The sequence below is a fragment of the Thermobia domestica genome, chromosome 1 (genome assembly GCF_964235325.1).
Source record: "Thermobia domestica chromosome 1, izTheDome1.hap1.1, whole genome shotgun sequence".
In the NCBI taxonomy this organism is placed as follows: domain Eukaryota; kingdom Metazoa; phylum Arthropoda; class Insecta; order Zygentoma; family Lepismatidae; genus Thermobia; species Thermobia domestica.
Genome location: NC_137454.1, coordinates 226,797,073 through 226,816,479, shown reverse-complemented (window position 1 = coordinate 226,816,479; position 19,407 = coordinate 226,797,073). Strand labels below are relative to the sequence as shown.

General features: G+C 36.2%; 2 protein-coding genes across 2 annotated transcripts in view; one reads left to right on the top strand and one right to left on the bottom strand.

The window, feature by feature from the left end:
• The window catches only part of LOC145694431 (phospholipase B1, membrane-associated-like), a 165,860-nt gene that overhangs the window by 56,307 nt on the left and 90,146 nt on the right, over nucleotides 1-19,407 (top strand). Inside the window, exon 2 of the mRNA XM_081770643.1 lies at nucleotides 17,353-17,545. Coding sequence (XP_081626769.1) covers nucleotides 17,354-17,545 — 192 coding nt within the window. The 5' untranslated portion in view covers nucleotide 17,353. The remainder of the gene's footprint in view (nucleotides 1-17,352; nucleotides 17,546-19,407) is intronic.
• LOC145694414 (phospholipase B1, membrane-associated-like) overlaps nucleotides 1-19,407 on the bottom strand; it is a 449,404-nt gene that overhangs the window by 377,176 nt on the left and 52,821 nt on the right. The window lies entirely within an intron of this gene.

The window sequence follows — 19,407 nt, the reverse complement described above, 5'->3', positions numbered from 1 at the left end:
AAGTATGATTGTCAGAATTTCTATTAATTTCTTGGTAGGTTTTTTGTTGCAATATACAATGTTAAAATTCTTTTTGCACTAGTCAACCAGCTAGCTTTGTTTAGTTTGCCAGGGAACATAGAAACAAGCTCTTCCGGGCATGCTCTGGAGTCAATGGCTTGAGATATCTGGAACAAACATCTCAGGTCCTTACTGAATTTTCTGTGCTCTTTTGGACTATGATGAGGTAAGCCACATTTTATTGGTTTGAATAGGAACACTGAAAGCTTTTTCACAGTTAGATAGTTTTGAAACTATGGGATGTGTAAGAATAGGGGCTTGAATAAACGACGTGAATATGCGTGAAGAGAGCTCGGAACAACAGTTCATTAAAATGTAAGAGATAAATAGCCCATTGCATTTGTTTTCCTGTTAGTTCCTCTAATTTTCGAAGAACAACTCCATTCCAAGCATGTTAGTGTACTCTCAATATGTTGGTTACGTGACACTATCCTCTGACTCTGCACATGACGAGACCAGAGCTATTTTCGAATACATCACACCCAAGAACCTCAACTTTATCAAAGCCAACTCTGAGTTGGTTCATGATGTATTCGAAAATAGCTCTGGTCTCGTCATGTGCAGAGCCAGAGGATAGTGTCACGAAACCAACATATTGAGAGTTACGATAAGCCACAAGTGATGAGTGTTTTTCTCTAATGATGTCTGTGTATGTTTTAGTGTCATCCCTTCTATCATCAAAGTATAGGAGTTTAATGGGATCACCATTTCTAGACGTTTCTTTTAAATTCCGAGCAAGTTTAAGTTTCGCACGCCTTATTTTGTTCCTGTCTACAGTTAAATCAGGTGTTATGTCACTAGATTTTTGAGAAGTTATAATTCCAGCCTTTGAAGCTGCCTGAAGCACAGTTGTTATATGTGCCGCAGCTCTCTCGCTTACATTGTAGCTCTGAGCAATCATAACAGTTTCAGTCAAATCTACGAAAGTCGTTCCCAAAGTAATGCATCCTCTTTTTTTTTTATGGAAACTAATGGAGATACATAACTAACAACAGCATAGCTACACAGAGCAATATTTCAGCTACAGACTCATTTTTCCACATAGTTCTCACCATTTGTTATGCACTTTTCCCAACGATGAACCAGAGCCTGCATGTTGCGCTTGTAAAAATCGGCATTCCATGGACTGTCTTCTGGATTCCGGCTCGTAGTGATAACACCACGTATCATCTCCAGTGACGATGCTATCCAAAAAATTGTCACGTTCATCTTCATATTGGTCCGGCAGGTCCCGAAGGAAAAGGCAAGGACGAAAAAAGTTGTAGAAACGCTTAATTGTACTGAAATTACCCTCTTTTCCGGCCCCAGAGGAGGCACCCCTATACCCTCCAAGCGCATATAACTGGCATTTTGAGACTGGAATGTCAGTTTTCATAGCATCTGGCATGTATAAACCCAAAAACATGTTTACTTTAACATAACAAAAAAATGAACAATTTTGGTTTTTTTTTTTTTTTTTTTTTTTTTTTTTTGCAATTTTAAGTTTAAGTTTGAAACTTTGATGCAATAGTTCTCACAGAAGATATAATCTGATTTGAAAAAAAAAATCTATACCTGAAATGTCCATGTGGATTGGCCATTTTTGCCAGGTATTACATTTCGTTCCGAAGAAAAAGTGGCAAAACGACCCACCCTAGTATTGTACTGTATAGGGCAGAAACATGGACATTACGCAAGGGATGTGGAGAAGAATGGAGATAATTATCTGAGCCGAGCGGAAAACGAATGAGTGGATGTTAGAAATAGCGGAAGAGAAAAGAACAATTTTAGGTATTATTGAAAAAGAAAGAGAAACTGGTTGAGACATTGGTTAAAAAAGAACTGTGTCATAACAGATGTACTAGACTATATGGTAGCAGAAAAGAGAGAAAAGGGACGAAGAAGGCTCTAATTGATGGATGATATCAAAACACACAAAATTGTACTTGAAGACGAAGAGATTGCCTGAAGACCATGGAGCATGCAAGCTTCTCACTTGAGGCAAGTGAGGTACCAATAATAGCAGAATACTTATGATAATGATGATCAGTTAATATTGCATTTTAAGTGTTGAAAAATAAGGGGACTTGAAGGAGAAATTACCCTCTTTAAGTTTGGGAAATACAAATTCTTTAATAATGTATACTAATAAAAATGTGAAACTCATTTTGGTTGACAATGTTCCCGCTATCAAAACCTGAAATGACGCTACTCTATGAAAAACCACATGATATATCAAATCGTCAATATTTCCCAAACTAAAAAGACTCTCTTTTACGTAAAATAGCATTCATATTCGAAATGTAAGCAATAAAATAATAAACGTTCTCAAGCATGTTTCATTACTTCTTTTTTCTAAAATGCATCCTTTGTATTGAAATTTGATTTAAAATGTAATAGAAAGTGATATGTAGAACATCACTCATTTATCCCTTTTAGAGTTGTAAAACATGAATTTTGTCAATATCAGTGGTGGCTGTTCCACAAGAAGGAAGGCACGTTGACAATGACGGCGAAATGGCTCCCTCTCTAGCAAAATTCCCTTTCTCAGTCTTGGAGCTTCTAGTACTTTCAAACTTTGAAAGCATTCTTTAAATTCTAATGTGAGGCACAAATCTTACAGGGAAAACAACAATGGGGTTTTCATTGCTTAATCGCATATCCAGTAGATATCTTCACTGACGTCAATCCTGGAAGATACAAATGCGGCCGTTCTCTTCCAAAGTACGCGTTTGGACCCCTTAGGATCTAGATATTGTTACAGTCTCTTTGCTTGGATATCTGATTACGAAACACACATAGATGAATGGGCTCTACCAAAATTATACAGAAATTGGCGCCGCTGATATTTTAGATACAGAACTATTCAACTTAACTTTAAATAATTTACTCACTCAAATGATTCCTAAGTCGCTTTTCAAGAAGTGGAAAACAAATAATATTCCCAACATTGATCAACCTCACGATGATCTTGAAGTTTTGCTGGCGTCCATTATTAATCCAATGTTCTCGGGATTGCTACCAGAGTGAATGTTGCTGTGCTGAGCTTTCGTTACCATACAGCAGTAACAGCTTCAGAGCAATGGGTTGGAGTGTGCTGGTCGTACAATTTATATTTTAGCCTTAGGAGTTGCTATTGGCCAATAGCGTGCTCTGATGTTGCCGGTAGAAACTGTTCTCTGATTGGCTGTTGGTTCTTTTCGTACTGAGAAGTTGAATCCAGATGTCAGGTAGATGATAACCTTCGTCTCTATTGATGGGGGACTTGTGCGTACAGTGAATAGAACTTCATGTAATTTCCTCTCCCAGAACTGTTTGCTTTTCTTTAGAATTTCAAATTGGTCCCACATAGCCGTTTGATTATATTCTATTCAGTGTTCGGCTATTGCAGATCTTTAAGGTTGTTTCAGTCTGGTGTGTCGCTGGTGTTCTTTCATTCTCTCTTCAATTTTCCTTTCCGTTTCGTCTATGTAAGTGGCGCTACATTCACATGCGATCCTATAGATGCCCGGTGTCTTTAATCCCAATGGGTCTTTTGGGGTTGTTAGTAAACTCTTGGTCTTTGGTGGGGGGCAGGGTACCGCTTTGATGTTGAATTTCTTCAGTAGTCTTGCTAGTTGTTTTGGTGTATTTTCCATTTATGCAATAACTGAAATATTTTCCTTATCTGAAGTATTGTCCTCTTTTCTGACGCAATTATTGTTGCTGTATTTTCTCCTGGCTGTCTTGATCTGTTTCGACGAATATCTGTTGAATTTAAATACCGTTTCCACGTGAGAGAGTTTTGTGTTTATATTATCTGCATCTGCTATTTGGTGTGCTCTATGTATTAGAGTATTTAATACCTCCATCTTCTGTGAAGGATGATGAAAACTGATATCATCAAGGCCTTACAAGGATGAGGTAAACTTAGTGGCCTAGACTTCCATGTGGTTTCTTGTATACAAGTACGTCCAGGAACGAGAGTGTTCCTTCTGTTTCTGTTTCCATTGTGAAATGAATGTTGAGGTGTATAGAATTCAGATGTAAGAATTCGTCGAGTTTCTGTCTGCCATGGGGCCATATGACGAATATGTCGTCTACATATCTGTAAAATACCTTAGGTTTATATGTTGCCGTTTCCTGTGCTTGGTGTTAAAAATGCTCCATATAGAAGTTTGCTATTACTGGAGAGACCCATTGCCACTCCATCGCTTTGTTCATAGAAATTGCCATGGTAACTGAAATAGGTAGACGTTAGGGCATGTCTGAAGAGATTCCTTGTAGAAGTGTGATTCCAAGAGTTTAATAGAATCTTCTAGTGGTACCTTCGTCAAAAGGGAAACCACATCAATGCTGACGAGTATGTCTTCTGAGTTCGTCTTAATGCTGTGTAGTAATTGTACGAAATGGCTGAAGTTTCTGATATGGTGTGTACAATCTCCTATCAGTGGCTGTAGCAGTCCTGTTAATTTCTTGGCCAGGTTCTATCTGGGCCTCCAATGGTGCTAACTATGGGTCGTAATGAAACTTCTTTCTTGTCTATCTCCGGAATTCCCTAAATCCTTGGCGGTATTGAACCGGTTACATGAAGCTCTATTCATTCGTACGCACAAACACTCCATCAACAGAGACGAAGGTTATCATCTATCTGGCATCTGGCTTCGACTTCTCAGTACAAAAGAAAAAAAAAATGAACAGCCAATCAGAGAACAGTTTCTACCGGCAACATCAGAGCACGCTATTGGCTAATAACAACTATCAATAGAAACACAGTAACCCTTAAGACTAAAATATAAATTGTACGATCAGCACACTCCAACCCATAGCTCTGAAGATGTTACCATTGAATGGTAACGAAAGCTTAGCAGAGCAACATTCACTCTGGCAGCATTCCCGATGACATTGGATTAATAGTTGATCAACCTATTTCTTCAATTTGAATTTCTAAATCGATTCTGTAGAAAATCATTTTTTTACATACTCATTAATGTCCATAATCCTACTTATTAACAGTGATATTTAAAACGGATACAAAAACTGAATGATGATGTAAAGTTAACTGGTTCTTTTTCTAATATGTTTATAATATTTATATACTCATAAAACAGGGACATGATAATACTTCCATGATTCGTTGAAATTCATGTATGGATTGGATTTCGATCGAATGTAAAGCAAATGAGTAATTCGTTCGACTATTCATTTCGAACACCAAATTTTCTAATTACTGTTGAACGCCAAATCTGAATCATATATACTTCTACTGGAAATAGAATTCTGGTATCTCATTCCAATGTCGCGTTTGCTAACTATATGCTCACGAGGAATCTCGAATATGCATGAACTTTGGCAAGTCTAGCGTCCACCGAACCTATTGAAACCCCACGTGTGTTTCCCACCACTCTACCCTATGTAAATTGGCAATTGATTCAAATTCACGATAATTCCAACCTTTACCCTAGTAAAAGGAATCGAAATTCACTTTTATGTATTTCTTTGCAAAGTTTGAAATTTTATTTTTCGATATTTTCCTGCTCTCTATTTATTGGTATTTTATAATAATATAAATAATTATCGTTTAGTTGAATCACAATTGTACTTACATAATTGACTGTGGTTTCGCATATATGCTTTAACAGTAACTTTTGTGATACGTAAATTAATTTAAAATGTTGTTTAACCTGCTAACATACAATCGTAGAACTTTTCCTGGAATTCATATTTCATTCACGATAATTAACAGTATGTGCGTCACTATTAGGAGTGTGTGTGTGTCACTGTTAGGAAAGTGTCTCAGTGTCAGGAGTATACGTTACTATTAGAAAAGTGCGTCACTGTTAGAAGTGTGTGTGTTACTGTTAGGAGCATGTGTCACTGTTAGCAGTATGTATCAATGTTAGGAGTACGTGTGTCACTGCAATAGGAGAATGTGCGTCACTCTTATGAGTGTGTGTCACTGTAATGAGTATATGTATCACTGGTATTAGTACGTACCTCACTGTTAGTAGTATGCGTGTCACTCTTAGAAGTGTATGTGTCACTGTTAGGAGTATGAGTCACTGTTTGGAGAGGCGTGTTTGTGTCACTGTTAAGAGTACGTGTGTCACTATTAGAAGTATTCGCGTTACAGTTAGGGAAAACCAAATAACAATAAATACAATCTACTACTTATCATTTTTTCTTATACATTTACACATAAGAACGAAAAGGAAAATTCAATCAATTATTTTACGTATACAATAAATAGATTATGAGCTATAAAAATTCAGTTCTTTTCATTTTCTTGAAATCTACGCTGAGAATTTACCTTCAAGTACTTGTCATTTAGTTGTGTTAAATTTCACGCATCGAATCATATGCCTCTTTTTTGACTATAGTTAAAGAAAAATTTAAATTTAAAAAGTTGATAATAATTTTGTATCATATTTAATTAAACCATACTGTGTATCATAATCTCGTTAGAGTCATAATGAAACACATTATCAAGGTATATTTCAGTTCGTATCGTTTTGTTCAGCCCTCATTAAAATCTGCTGATTGGTACATTTCTCATCATCAATTTTTTTCTCTCTAAAACTATTCTTAAAATTTGACAGAATAATACGTTTTCTTAAAAATCTATCAATCTGTGGTGCATCATGTTGCTATGTTTGAATGTTATTTCGAATATATGTCTGATTTGTGGTGCATTTTGAAGGAATATTGATGAGTGCTATATTTATCATAAACAAATTCAAATTAATTTACTCTTAGCGTGTCTGTTAAAAATCATATAAGAAAGTTGAGCCAGATATATGAAGAGAGGTTGTTGTGAGTCTCATATCCGGGATAGAACTTTGCTAAACATCCTTATTACTACCTACATTATGCATATTATGAGGAAATTATTATATTATCCGTATTGTTTGCATCCCTTTCTGAAACATTTTCCTCGTGTATCTTTTCACTTTTTTCCAAGCAATTAAAATAATAATAATAATAATAAAACGACGTAAGACTCGAGCATTGTCTTGACCTTTATGCATTTATGGAACTTTTTTTTCGTTTTGCTTTTGGTGGGAAACAATATACTCTGATGATATAATTGAAGCAGTTGTAATATGATGTATTTTTTGTAACAGCTCGAAGTATTTCACATGGTTACATAGTGGTAAACAGAGACGAACGTCTAATTAAGCTTATAAAGGAAGAGAATTAACCTTATATTGCGCTCATATAGTGTCGTGTAATATCATCCTTTGTGTGAAAGAGTTAAGTGTTTGTAGAATTCACAATCGTGAAGAAGCTTCCACATACGAAGCTCATGAAAAAGTGTGTATGCATTTTTCGGAAATTTATTTGTGTTCTTTTTCACACCACAATTTTCTGTTCAATTTCATGCATCAAGACTTTCTGAACTTGTAAGTAATTATTCTCTATGCCTTATTTCTAGAGAAACCTTTAATAATAATTTTTAAAACTTTTTTTTTAAATAAATGTCCTCTTAGATAAATGGTGATGATTTATCTTTGAATTACAGACAAAGTAGCAAGATCGATACCAGGTTGCTATATATTTTTCTTCTCATGAACACACACAACGTTTATTCTTCAAGAGTATTTCCATTTCAATCACAAACTTCATTTTTCTTATAATAGAAGTAAAAATGATGTTTTATTTTACGTCAATTACGTGTCAAACACTTAGAAACCATTCTTATGGTTTCATTTTATTTACTTTGTATTATTTCATATCCTTTACGTGTCTAATAGACATCAATTGTCTTTTTTCATGCTATTTAAATGTCTAACATATATTTAGAAAAATCAAATGTTTTATTTCATGTCATGTACGTGTATAATAGCTACTTTAAAAAAATAAGAATGTATCTTTTCATGTCATTTATGGGTTCGTCAGCTACTTAGATAATTGGAAAGATTTACTTCATGCTATTGACGTGTCTACTACTTAGAAAATTAAGATATTTTAATTAATATCACTTACGTGACAAACTGCTATTTAGAAATATCAGGAATTTTATTCATGCCATGTCTGACAGCTACTTGGAGGAATCAAAAGTTTTATTTCATATCATCTTCATGTCTGTTTTTTAAAAGAAAAATCAAAAGTATTACATCATGTAATCTAGGTGCTTAATTGCTATTATGAACTCTTGTTAATTCGAACTTGAGTAATTCGAAATATTGAATAATTCGAAACAAAGTTTATTCTTCTTGAAAACTGGATTAAAAACAATGATAAAAATCATGTGTAAATAGAACTGCTGAATCACCTGTTTGGATAATTCGAAGTAATACAGTATAAGAATGTTTAATGTTAAACAGATTACAAACAGAATCCAGTTTCAACTATTCTTCAGTTATCCAGGGGCAGCCATTGGGAAGAGTAATACTGCTATTTGATGATGGTAAAGAAGATTGGTGATGAAGTAGAGAAAATGTATACCAATCTAATCCAAAGATTCTGAAGTGGTTGAAAATTTAAGAAGATTTATTGAATGCCAACCGGGTGAAAAACGTGTTTCACACAATACATAAAATTGAAAATTTTGATGATCCGAATAAAACCAATCAAATCAAAGTCAAAGAAGATCACGAATTTCTTTCAAAAAATAAATAAAATTGAACGTTCTGTTGATTGTATAAAAGCACTCGAATTAAAGCAAATGATGATCACGAACTTCTTTCATACAGTACATATATATTTTTTATTTGATACGTATGAAGACAATCAAATCAAAGCAAATAACGATCACGAACTTCTGTAACTGAGAAAACATCGTTAAGGTTGCTACTTATGTATGGGGTTTTTGGGTTAATTCAATGTAAGTGGTACTGTACTTAAGTGTGCTTTCTATGGCAAGTGTACGAATAAATGTCGCTTGGATTGTGGTATTGTATCATGCAAATAATACGGTATAATATCACAGAATAATAATAATAATAAGGTAAAGTCTATTGCATATTATTATTATTTTTCATGAACGTAGAATAGTTTTCTTAATTTTATGTAAGGTATTTGAAATATTCTACATATTTTTAAATATTTAGAATTTTGAATAATTCGAATTTTTGTTTCATTCCCTTAAATTTCATATTAGAAACAGTCCACTGTCTTTTTAAACAATCAAAAATTTTATTTTTTAGCGTTTACGTTACTAATAGTTACATTTAAAAAATCGAATGCTCTATTTCATCTCATATATGTACCTAAGAACTGCTTAGAAAAATTGAACGTTTTGCTTCATGTCATTTATTTTTCTGCTATTTAGCTGAAATCAAAAGTTTCTTTTTATGTCATTTATGTAACTAAATGCTATTTAGAAAAATGAAATATATGCTTCATGTCATTTACGTATCGAGTAGCTAATTAGAAAAATTAAAAATTTTATTTTATGATCTGCACGTGACTAACAGCCATTTAGAAAAATCAAAAGTGTTTTATTTCATTTTATGTACAAGTCTGTCATTTAGATAAATCAAAGTGTTATTTCTGTCATCTACATGTTTAATTGTTGGTTTTTTAAAACATCTAAAGTTTTACATCATGTCATTTTTGTGTCTAACACTTGCTTAGAGAAAATGTTATATTTAAATCAATCAATCTCTCTCTCTCTCTCTCTCACTATATATATATATATATATAGAGAGAGAGAGAGATATAGCTATAGATATTCATGACTAAAATCTACTATACATGATCATATTTTTCATGATATTGTATATCGTATTCAAGATGCAACCAAACTAAAATTTGAACTTATATGATCTCTCATTGTGTGTTATTCTGGAACAGCATACAACACTTCATGCAATATGTTAATTTTAGTCAGCATTACTTCAGAGAAACATGTGTAGAGTGTTGTTTTGTGTCACTACTATCTTCTGGATCACTTTGAATATAAAATATCGGTTAAATTTTATTAGTTAATGTCATCCTCAGCGACAGAATTATCTGAATGACTGATGGTTAAAGCATAACAAAAATGAAGGTTGTGAATAGTCATTACATATTGAACACTTCCCACATGGAATAGTGGCTAATGCACGTGATGCGCAGAGTTCCGGGTTCGATTCCCCTTAGGAGAGAATAGAAAGTTGGTCGTATTACTGTAGATTTCGCCTTAAACCCGCGTTTCGAATAGTCTCGGTCTTGAAAAGGGACACTAAACTCTAATTAATTAATATTCATAATTTTTTTCAAGTGTCTACGATTGTGAAATATATGCTCATGTCAGTATTTACGCACATTCCTGACCGAGGGTGGAATATTTTTAAAAATCGAGATTCAAGTATGATATGAAGAAAAAGATACTCTATGTTGAAAATAACGTTAGTACCACAGCATGACCAACTCTTTTATCCCTACGTTACTGGCTGTAGGAGAAGCTGATATTATTGCTTATGAGCTGTCAGAGCAATTCCTGGATTTGATTATTGAAGCCCTACCCGATTGCTGCTGGCTAAATGTAAACGTACTCGTACTGTTTAGCCTATACAGAATAGAACAAATAATAGGGAGGGGCGCAAAATTGTCTTGGCTCTAGGGGCATAAAGTATGTAAATACAGACTTGTACAATAAATGACAAAAGTTTTTTTTATTTGATGGAATTAGTTTTATAAATAACGTCAGAATGGAATGACAGAGTGCAGTTTTCAATAGATTAAAAAGAATGTAACTTTCAGTACTTTCCAGCCATATTATAATTATTCCTAAAATAAACTTTAGCAAACGGAAAGAACTTTTATTGCTGACTGTACAAGGTATCATACTCTATATAATCTCTATGCATCAGGTCTTATTACTTCACTTTGGTACACTGTAGAGATAGACAAGGGTCTTTACATTATGTAAAATGTGTGAAATTACCTATCTTAACTAATATATCGAATGATAAAATATTAACAAGAGAGTAACGGAAATTATTATTAATATTGAAATCTTGGATGTTGAGAACCTATAGAATTATCATCCAATTGTTATTTTACAGTAATTTTAAACTTCCATAGAAGAAAAAGTAGATAGTCTACAACATATGATAGCAAAGTGTTATCATGTTATCCAGGCCACACTCCTCAACAAACGAAATTCCGCTCCATGCCTTGACGCTATTACCTATACTCTGATTAAGAATGCTCCTCCTGTTGTCTTCACCATACTAAGTATCAGTTATACATTCATACTTCGAACTGGTTTTTTCCCCATCACTTGGAAGTACTCAAAGGTCTTACTTTTTCCAAAGCCTAATAAGCCTCCTTCTGACCTCACGTCTTATCGGCCGATACAATTAACATCTACACTAAGCAAAATTTTTGAACGCATATTAGTTCGCCGCCTTCATGACCATTTGCAGAATCACGAGTTACTTCCGTTGCACGAAGCTGGGTTTCGACCTAACTTTAGCATTCTAGATCCTCTGTTACGCTTCAGTACTTCTATATATAACCAATTCAATCGAGGCCATCCATCTAGTCTGGTCACATTCGATCTAGAAAAGGCGTTCGATAAAGTTTGGCACCAGGGTCTTATATACAAGTTATACTCTTTTCAACTTCCCCGCTCTTACATTAGACTTATACATTCCTTTCTTACAGCCCGACTTGCCTACATCTCCATCAATGATGCTCTGTCCTTTCCAGTCTTTTTGAATTCTGGCGTTCCACAGGGATCTTCTCTTTCACCCCCATTATATTTGCTGTACGTATCTGACTTGCCCATTATTCCTAACGTACAACTTTTCCAATTTGCTGACGATACAGCATTTCTGGCTGTTGGTCGGACAATTACTACTATTCAATATCGCCTTCAACTGGCCATTGATGCTTTTGTCGACAGGTGTGACATCTGGCGATTGGCAATCAATGCTACGAAAACGCAAGCGATAGTTTTCTTACCATCTGGACGACGATCACGGGTCCATCGAAATCCCCACTTGCTACGTCTCCATGTCGACAACAGTCCGGTTACAATCCATAGTACTCTTAATTATCTTGGCGTTGTACTTGACTCCAAGCTCACTTGGATGCCTCATCTTCTTACAGTCATCGAGAAAGCCAAAAACCGCCTCAATTTACTAAAACGCCTAACAGGTACCACGTGGGGTCTAAATTCTTCTCTCCTCCTCAATACATACAAGGTTTTCATGCGCCCAATTCTAACTTATGGCCACACAGCCTGGATATCAGCTCCCCCTAAATATTATCTTAAGTTAGCCATTCTCGAACGACATGCGTTTCGTTTAGCCTTTCGCATCCGTCTACCACATCCGACACGCCTTCTTTATGAGCGCAATTTTCCTCCACTATTATCACATCTTGAGGCTCTCCGCTCAAAGCACATACAGAAACGCATTGAAACTGCTCATTCCATATTCCTGAGCATTCTCCGCAATGACCGAGACAATGACACTCCCGCTGTATATTATCCCACACCTCTTCGGCATCTGATGACCCTTTATCATCTCAACATCGGCCCAGACAACATTGATCCAGAAGTTTTTGACATTTATCATCCTGGCACAGTTTCACCACTCATCTATCCATCTCATGCACAGTAAAACCATCTGAGTTTGTCTCCATCAGTTCCTGCGTCGCCCCAGGAACAGAAGATAACAGCATTTGTCTAAATAACATCACCATGTGTTGTGGCGTCATAGCACTTCACCCTCATACCATCCATCATTACAGATTTAATGACTGTCGTAAGTTTAGCTGTTAACAATAATGCTTTCATAGCTCTTCATGTATTCAACTAACCACTATATGTTTGCTGTATTTATTCATTTCAGGCACCGCAGTTCCAGCAAGACCATAATTTATTAAGCCAGCCAATCTGGACCAACATCCACTGCAACTGAGGCTTGTCCTCACTCAATTGATGACCCTCCCCATGAAAATGAATAAAGTTTCAAATAAATTGATAATTAAATAGCACCTAGACCATCTAACGATAACTTGGACTTCTTCTGCTATTCTACCTAACTCTTACCGAAGAAAGGGAGCAACCCTTTGAACGGGTAAACGTTAAAAAAAAATATCATGTTTAATGGACATAACAGCTACTTAGAAACATCAAAACTAGCTATATTCTTGTTAACGTATACCTTTACAAGAAATATGTGTGTCACTGTTACAAATATGTGTCACTTGTACACCACGTGAAGGAGTTTTGTTTGTGTGGAGAGTTATTTTGTCAATTAACATCGAAACCAGAAGGTTTAGTATATTTGTACCTTTTCAACTAATTGAAGCTTAATCGATTGCAGAAAATCCTTTCGTACTATCTATTATCATTTTCACTCAATAGTGATCAGTAGTGCTGTCCAAATCGGTTTATGAAAAAACCGAAAACCAGTTTTTGAAAAAAAACTGAAATTTCATAAAACCGAAATGTCGGTTTTGAAAAGCGCACTTGCGGTTTCCGTTTTGAAAATCGCTTTTGCGATTTCGGTTTTGAAAACCGCATTTGCGGTTTTCGGTTTTCAGAAAACCGGCTTTCTCAAAAACCGAAAACCGCAAATGTCACAAAAATTTGACAGCACTAGTGATCACTACTAAAACCGGAAGTGCTTGATTTTCTGCCATTTCCGGTTTAAATTCAGAAATTAGATAGAAGAAGTAATGTATTCTGGAGACTCTTAATTGATTACAGAAAGTCACTCCTCGCTATCTCTTACCGTTTCTATACTATAACGATCAACGTTAAAACCGGAAGTGGTCACTTCCGTTATAGTACAGGGATTAAAATGAAGATGAAATATTTTCTTAATTAATTACAGAAAACAACTTCTCGCTATTATAGTTTTCATTCTATGGCGATCAAATGTGAAAACCATGGAACGTAAAACTGAAATTTTTCATAACACTTCATGTCATTTCAAACGTTATAACCGGGAGTTGTTTATTATTGGCACTTCCGGTTTCAATATTAGGTTAAGAAAGAAGATAGTACATATTCTTAGAACGCTAAATGGATTTTTTTAAATAACACCATGTTTTGCTATGTATCACCATGTTTTGCTCGGTATACGGACAAAATCTCGCGGCCGAAACATCGCCGCCCAAAATCTCGCCGGCCAAAACCTCGCGGGACAAAATCTCGCCGGGCCATAACCTCGCGTGGCCAAAACCTCGCCGCCCGAAACCTCGCGGGACAAAATCTCGCCGGGCCAAAACCTCGCGTGGCCAAAACCTCGCCGCCCAAAACCTCGCGGGACAAAATCTCGCCGGGCCAAAACCTCGCGTGGCCAAAACCTCGCCGCCCAAAACCTCGCGGGACAAAATCTCGCCGGGCCAAAACCTCGCCGCCCAAAATCTCGCCGTGCCAAAACCTCGCCGCGAATGAAACTTTCCTTTAAAATTTACCCAATGTGTTTCCTAATATGCAATTCCACATTACAAATAATAATAATAATAATGATAATAATAATAATAATAATAATAATAATAATAATAATAATAATAATAATAATAATAATAATAATAATAATAATAATAATAATAATAATAATAATATACATAACATCGTGTGCGTGGGCTTTCTCGGGTTATTCCCGTTTCCTCCCACTTTCTTTATTCGATCATTTCCTTCATCCTGGTCATCTACGTCTCCTTTAACCTATAGGACATAATCAAGGGACGTCGTAAAAACTCATATATTGTTTCACATTTTCATAAATATTATTAGACTTTTGTTAAAATTTTAAGTTTGTGGATGTTCCAAATTGCACGAAACTAACCTCGTTAGTTGTCATTACTTTCCTTATGCAGACTTTCTTTCCCTATAACCAGTTTAAAAACATCCTGTCGCCCTACCTTCACATTGAAATCCTCTAATACAGAAATAGAATTTTCATATGGTATCGCGGGACTTGGTCAAATACCCGTGATACTTCTTCTGAAACAGCGTCTTTTATACCGTCATCCTTATCATCTGTTGGAACATTTACATTTTGGTCAGGCGAGATTTTGGGTATGGCGATATTTTGGGGCGCGAGGTTTTGGCCCTGCGAGATTTTGGCCCGCGAGGTTTTGGGTGGCGAGGTTTTGGCCAGGCGAGATTTTGGCCCCGCGAGATTTTGGCCCGCGACGTTTTGGGCGGCGAGGTTTTGGCCAGGCGGGGTTTTGGCCCGGCGAGATTTTGTCCCGCGAGGTTTTGGGCGGCGAGGTTTTGGCCAGGCGAGGTTTCGGCCTGGCGAGATTTTGGGCCGCGAGGTTTTGGGAGGCGAGGTTTTGGCCAGGCGAGGTTTTGGTCCGCGAGGTTATCGCCGCGAGGTTCTGGCCGCGAGGTTTTGTACCCAAACCGTTTTGCTCTATGTAGATCAGTATTAAAACTGGAAGTTGTAGTGGATTTCATCCACTTCCGGCTTTAGTAAAGAGTTAAGAATGAAAATGAAATGTACTTTTAGAACGCTTAATCGATTGTATAAAACCGCTTATCACTATCTATTACCGTTTTGCTTTATAGTGATCAACGTAAACACCGGAAGTGGTCGATTTCTATCTCTTCCAGTTCGAATATTACCTTCTTCAAAGAATTCGACTCCGATTTTTTGGCCCTCTACATCCAGATCAAATTTGGTAGTGATCTATCAAGTACTTTATATGAGATCTCTTGTCTCCCGGATAACGTACACACGAACAGACAGAGCAAAGGAGTTCTGATAACCAAACTCCTTAAAACTTGATACTATTTAGTGTAATTTTATTTTAATCGTTGAACACACACATATTCCACATTCTCATTACCCCAATTCTGGAAAATTAACCCCTTTGATTAACCATCGGTCTTTTTTTTTTTTTTTTTTTTTTTTAGCTTACAGAACACAATTGATTAGAAGTTTCGTTTCGTTTGTACAGTAAGTACAGAATGACAATGAACTATATGAAACAAAACCGTCATAATTTCTAAACGGTTCACGTAATGACGTTTGAACTGCATGGCTGAGCACAGGGCATGATGGAAATTCGTATGCGCATGCTCACGCAACATATTGGTGTCGGCCATTTGCAAGTAAAAATGTCAGGATACAGCGTGCAGAAGCGTATAGCACTTGTGAAAGCCTATTATGTGAACAATAACAATCCGACTTCGGCGCAAAGGAAGTTTATGACCGAGTACAAGTTATAAAGACAACCGGTTTAAGTGTGCTAACAATTAAGAATTTGATTCGCAAGTTTGAGAAAACCGATAGTGTTCGTGATAATAGTATTGGCAATGTCGGTCGACAAACAAGTGTGAAAACACTTGAGAACATCGCGAAGACACGCTCTCTGTTTCAAACCAGCCCACGAACATCGATCAGACGAGCTGCACAACAGATGGGAATCAATCGGGAGACCCTGCGACAAATTGTTGTTAAAGACCTCCCATACAAAATTCAAAGCCGTCAGTCATTAAGCCCCGTCGTCATGGAACAGCAGTTGATTTTCCCGCAGCACTATTGTCCAGAGAATTGACGACCAGGGATTTGGTGTGAATACGGTTTGGTTTAGCGACGAAACCCACTTTCATTTCGATGAGTTCGTTAATAAGCAAAATTGGGGTATTTGAGGGACTGAAAATCCGCATTTCGCAATGGAAAAGTCTCTCCACCCTGAACGGATGATGGTGTGGTGTGCAATGTCCAGCCATGGAATAATTGGTGTAATATTCCTTGACGGCACGGTGACAATACGCGACGGTTTTGGAAAACTTTTCATACCCATTATCCAAAGTGACCCTGATTTCGGCAAGATGTGGTTCATGCAAGGCGGAGCTCGACCCCGTCAGTCCATGGGACTGTTTGACGTCCTGGAGGAGTATTTTGAGAACCGCATTCTGGCTTTGGGATACACAGAGGCCTCTGGAAGGGGACTCGCTTGGCCGCCATATTCCCCGGATCTGAACTCATGTTACTCATTTTTGTGGGGCTATGCTAAGGACAAGGTGTACCCGAAAACCATTGTCGATCTGAAAACTGCCATTCAGGTCATCGACAGTATCGATGTTCCGACACTTCAGCGGGTCGTGCAGAATTCTACTGTTCGTCTGCGCCACATCATTGCCAGAGATGGCAGACATATCGAACATGTCATAACCTAAATCCGAATGTCTGTAGTGCCATTTACATGTGCAATACAGTTTGTGCACTACGTAGTTTGTCACTAATGTCCGTTTTATTACATATAGTTCTTTAATTGTCACCCTTTAGCTACTCCCGTTAGTTAATAGTTTCTTTTTAGTATAAGTAAGTAGGTTATAAGTTACTTTTTTGCAGCAGAAAATTGTATTTATTAATTAAATCCCTGATCTTTATTAATTAATTTATTAAACCATACTCTCTGTTGCAGAATGCATCTGTTTCATTGGTTTATATTTCTGCTGCTAGCAACAAGTAGCGAAGGTCAGAAGCTATTATCACGTATCCGAACAGCAGTAGCTCGCAGTAATAATTTCCCTCAGATGTTGACTGATATCATGCTAGAAGTACTAGGGAGATCAGGCGAATCTAAGCAGAGTATAAGGGAACTCTCAGCAAGAACTGTAAGTAGGAATAAATCATTTTACCACACACATTATAATGTATAGTCTGGAACGAAAAATAACAAAATTTTCAGTTTCTAAATTTAAGAAGTTTTATTGTTTTTACTTAAAATTCAGAATATCTTTCTACTTCTAAACACATTTCGAATATATGTGTTAAAATTATTACAAAGTGTTAACTGCGCCTTCACACTAGATCTTGTGAGCGTTCATGTGAACCTGTAGTGTGAAGGCACTGCACACTTCGAGATTGTTGTTTCTGATTCCACACTTAGACTGGTAGCATAAAAAGCATACCTATCTCATATATAACTCTGTTTCTCAAAATTTGCTCTATGAGTTTTGATAAAAACGTTCCTCATATACAACTGGAATAATTCATTCTACAGTGTAACGAATGTCATATTTTGCCTCAGTTCGGAGTTACTTTGATGCAAATATTCTGGCAAAATTGTGGCATCTTTCACTTTGTTTCATTATGCTTTCCGCAATATGCGAAATAATAACCTGTTTGAGGAAGGCTACTTTGTCCCGCCTATACATATATATTAGTAAAAGTAGTGGCATATATTACAAGTAGTGGCTGAATAAAAAGTAGTGGCAAAATTGTTAAAGTTCGTATCTGGTTTCTTGCTCAGAAATGCTTGATACCTGATAAATTATACCAGTATCACATTCTGCTGGATGTGTTTCTGACGTCGTACACCGTCAGCGAGTCAATCTTTGTCGATGTTTCGCAGGGATCACCATATGGCACAAATAATGGCTTCTCTGGTGGCGTAGTGCTCCCTGCAAAGCGGTTCCTTAATTTTGGCGAAAAGGTTGTCACGAAGTCCCTGGAAACATTGTTGTACATTGCACTCACGTACCACTTCAATCTTCATCCACACACACATCGTTCATCTTCGTACATTATTATGGGACTTTCAGTTTCTTCCTCTTTTTTTGCAGCATTTGCTGCTTTTGGCTGAATGAATAATACACAGTCGATACCACTTGGTACACTTTATCACCTCACATTCCTTTATCAGGTACGGAACTTATATAGTGCTGAGACACAACCCTCTGAGCTGAGAATAGTGTTGTCATCATAACTTTTTATCCAACCTATATACATATATAACAAAGTGATAGCAAATTCGACTCTGGTGTGAGGGGTCTCTAAATTGATCGCAAGCAATATAAATTTATGATGGACAATGTTGTGTTCGTAGTTTTTTTTTTTCTGGAATTCTTCCATTTTCTTACATAATCTCATTTTACCAACCTTACATTATTCACTTACTTTAAATAATCATTAAAGGCGGGTCTAGAAGGTAAAAACTAAGGGGGGGGGGGTGCAATCAGAACCCAGACTATGATAGGTATATCATGAGTCTACTGTAAACTTTATATAGGGGTCTATGATATATATATATATATATATATATATATATATATATATATATATATATATATATATATATATATATATATATATATATAATATTAGGGATGGCCAATTCCGGAATTCGGAAAAATTATTTTTTTCTTTTTGTAATCCTAAGAATTTTGTTCAAATGCAAACGAACAAATTTCCTTTTTGTAATCCTAAGAATGTATGATGCAAGTTAAGCTGAAACTTACATCCTAAAATATACACTACTCAATCTTCCCATGGTTAATGAGATGTAGTCCAAAAGTACGATGTACTCCTAATATTTAATTTTTGTTTTACTGTGATATTGTCCAGAGGTAAGACATATACCACACTGAGATAAACAACTTGACATGATGAAGATGTTATTATACGTAGTTTTCCAGAAAATCGTGAGAAACGAATTTTTATGAAGTTAAAATATGCGTCGCTTGTTGCCAGTGTG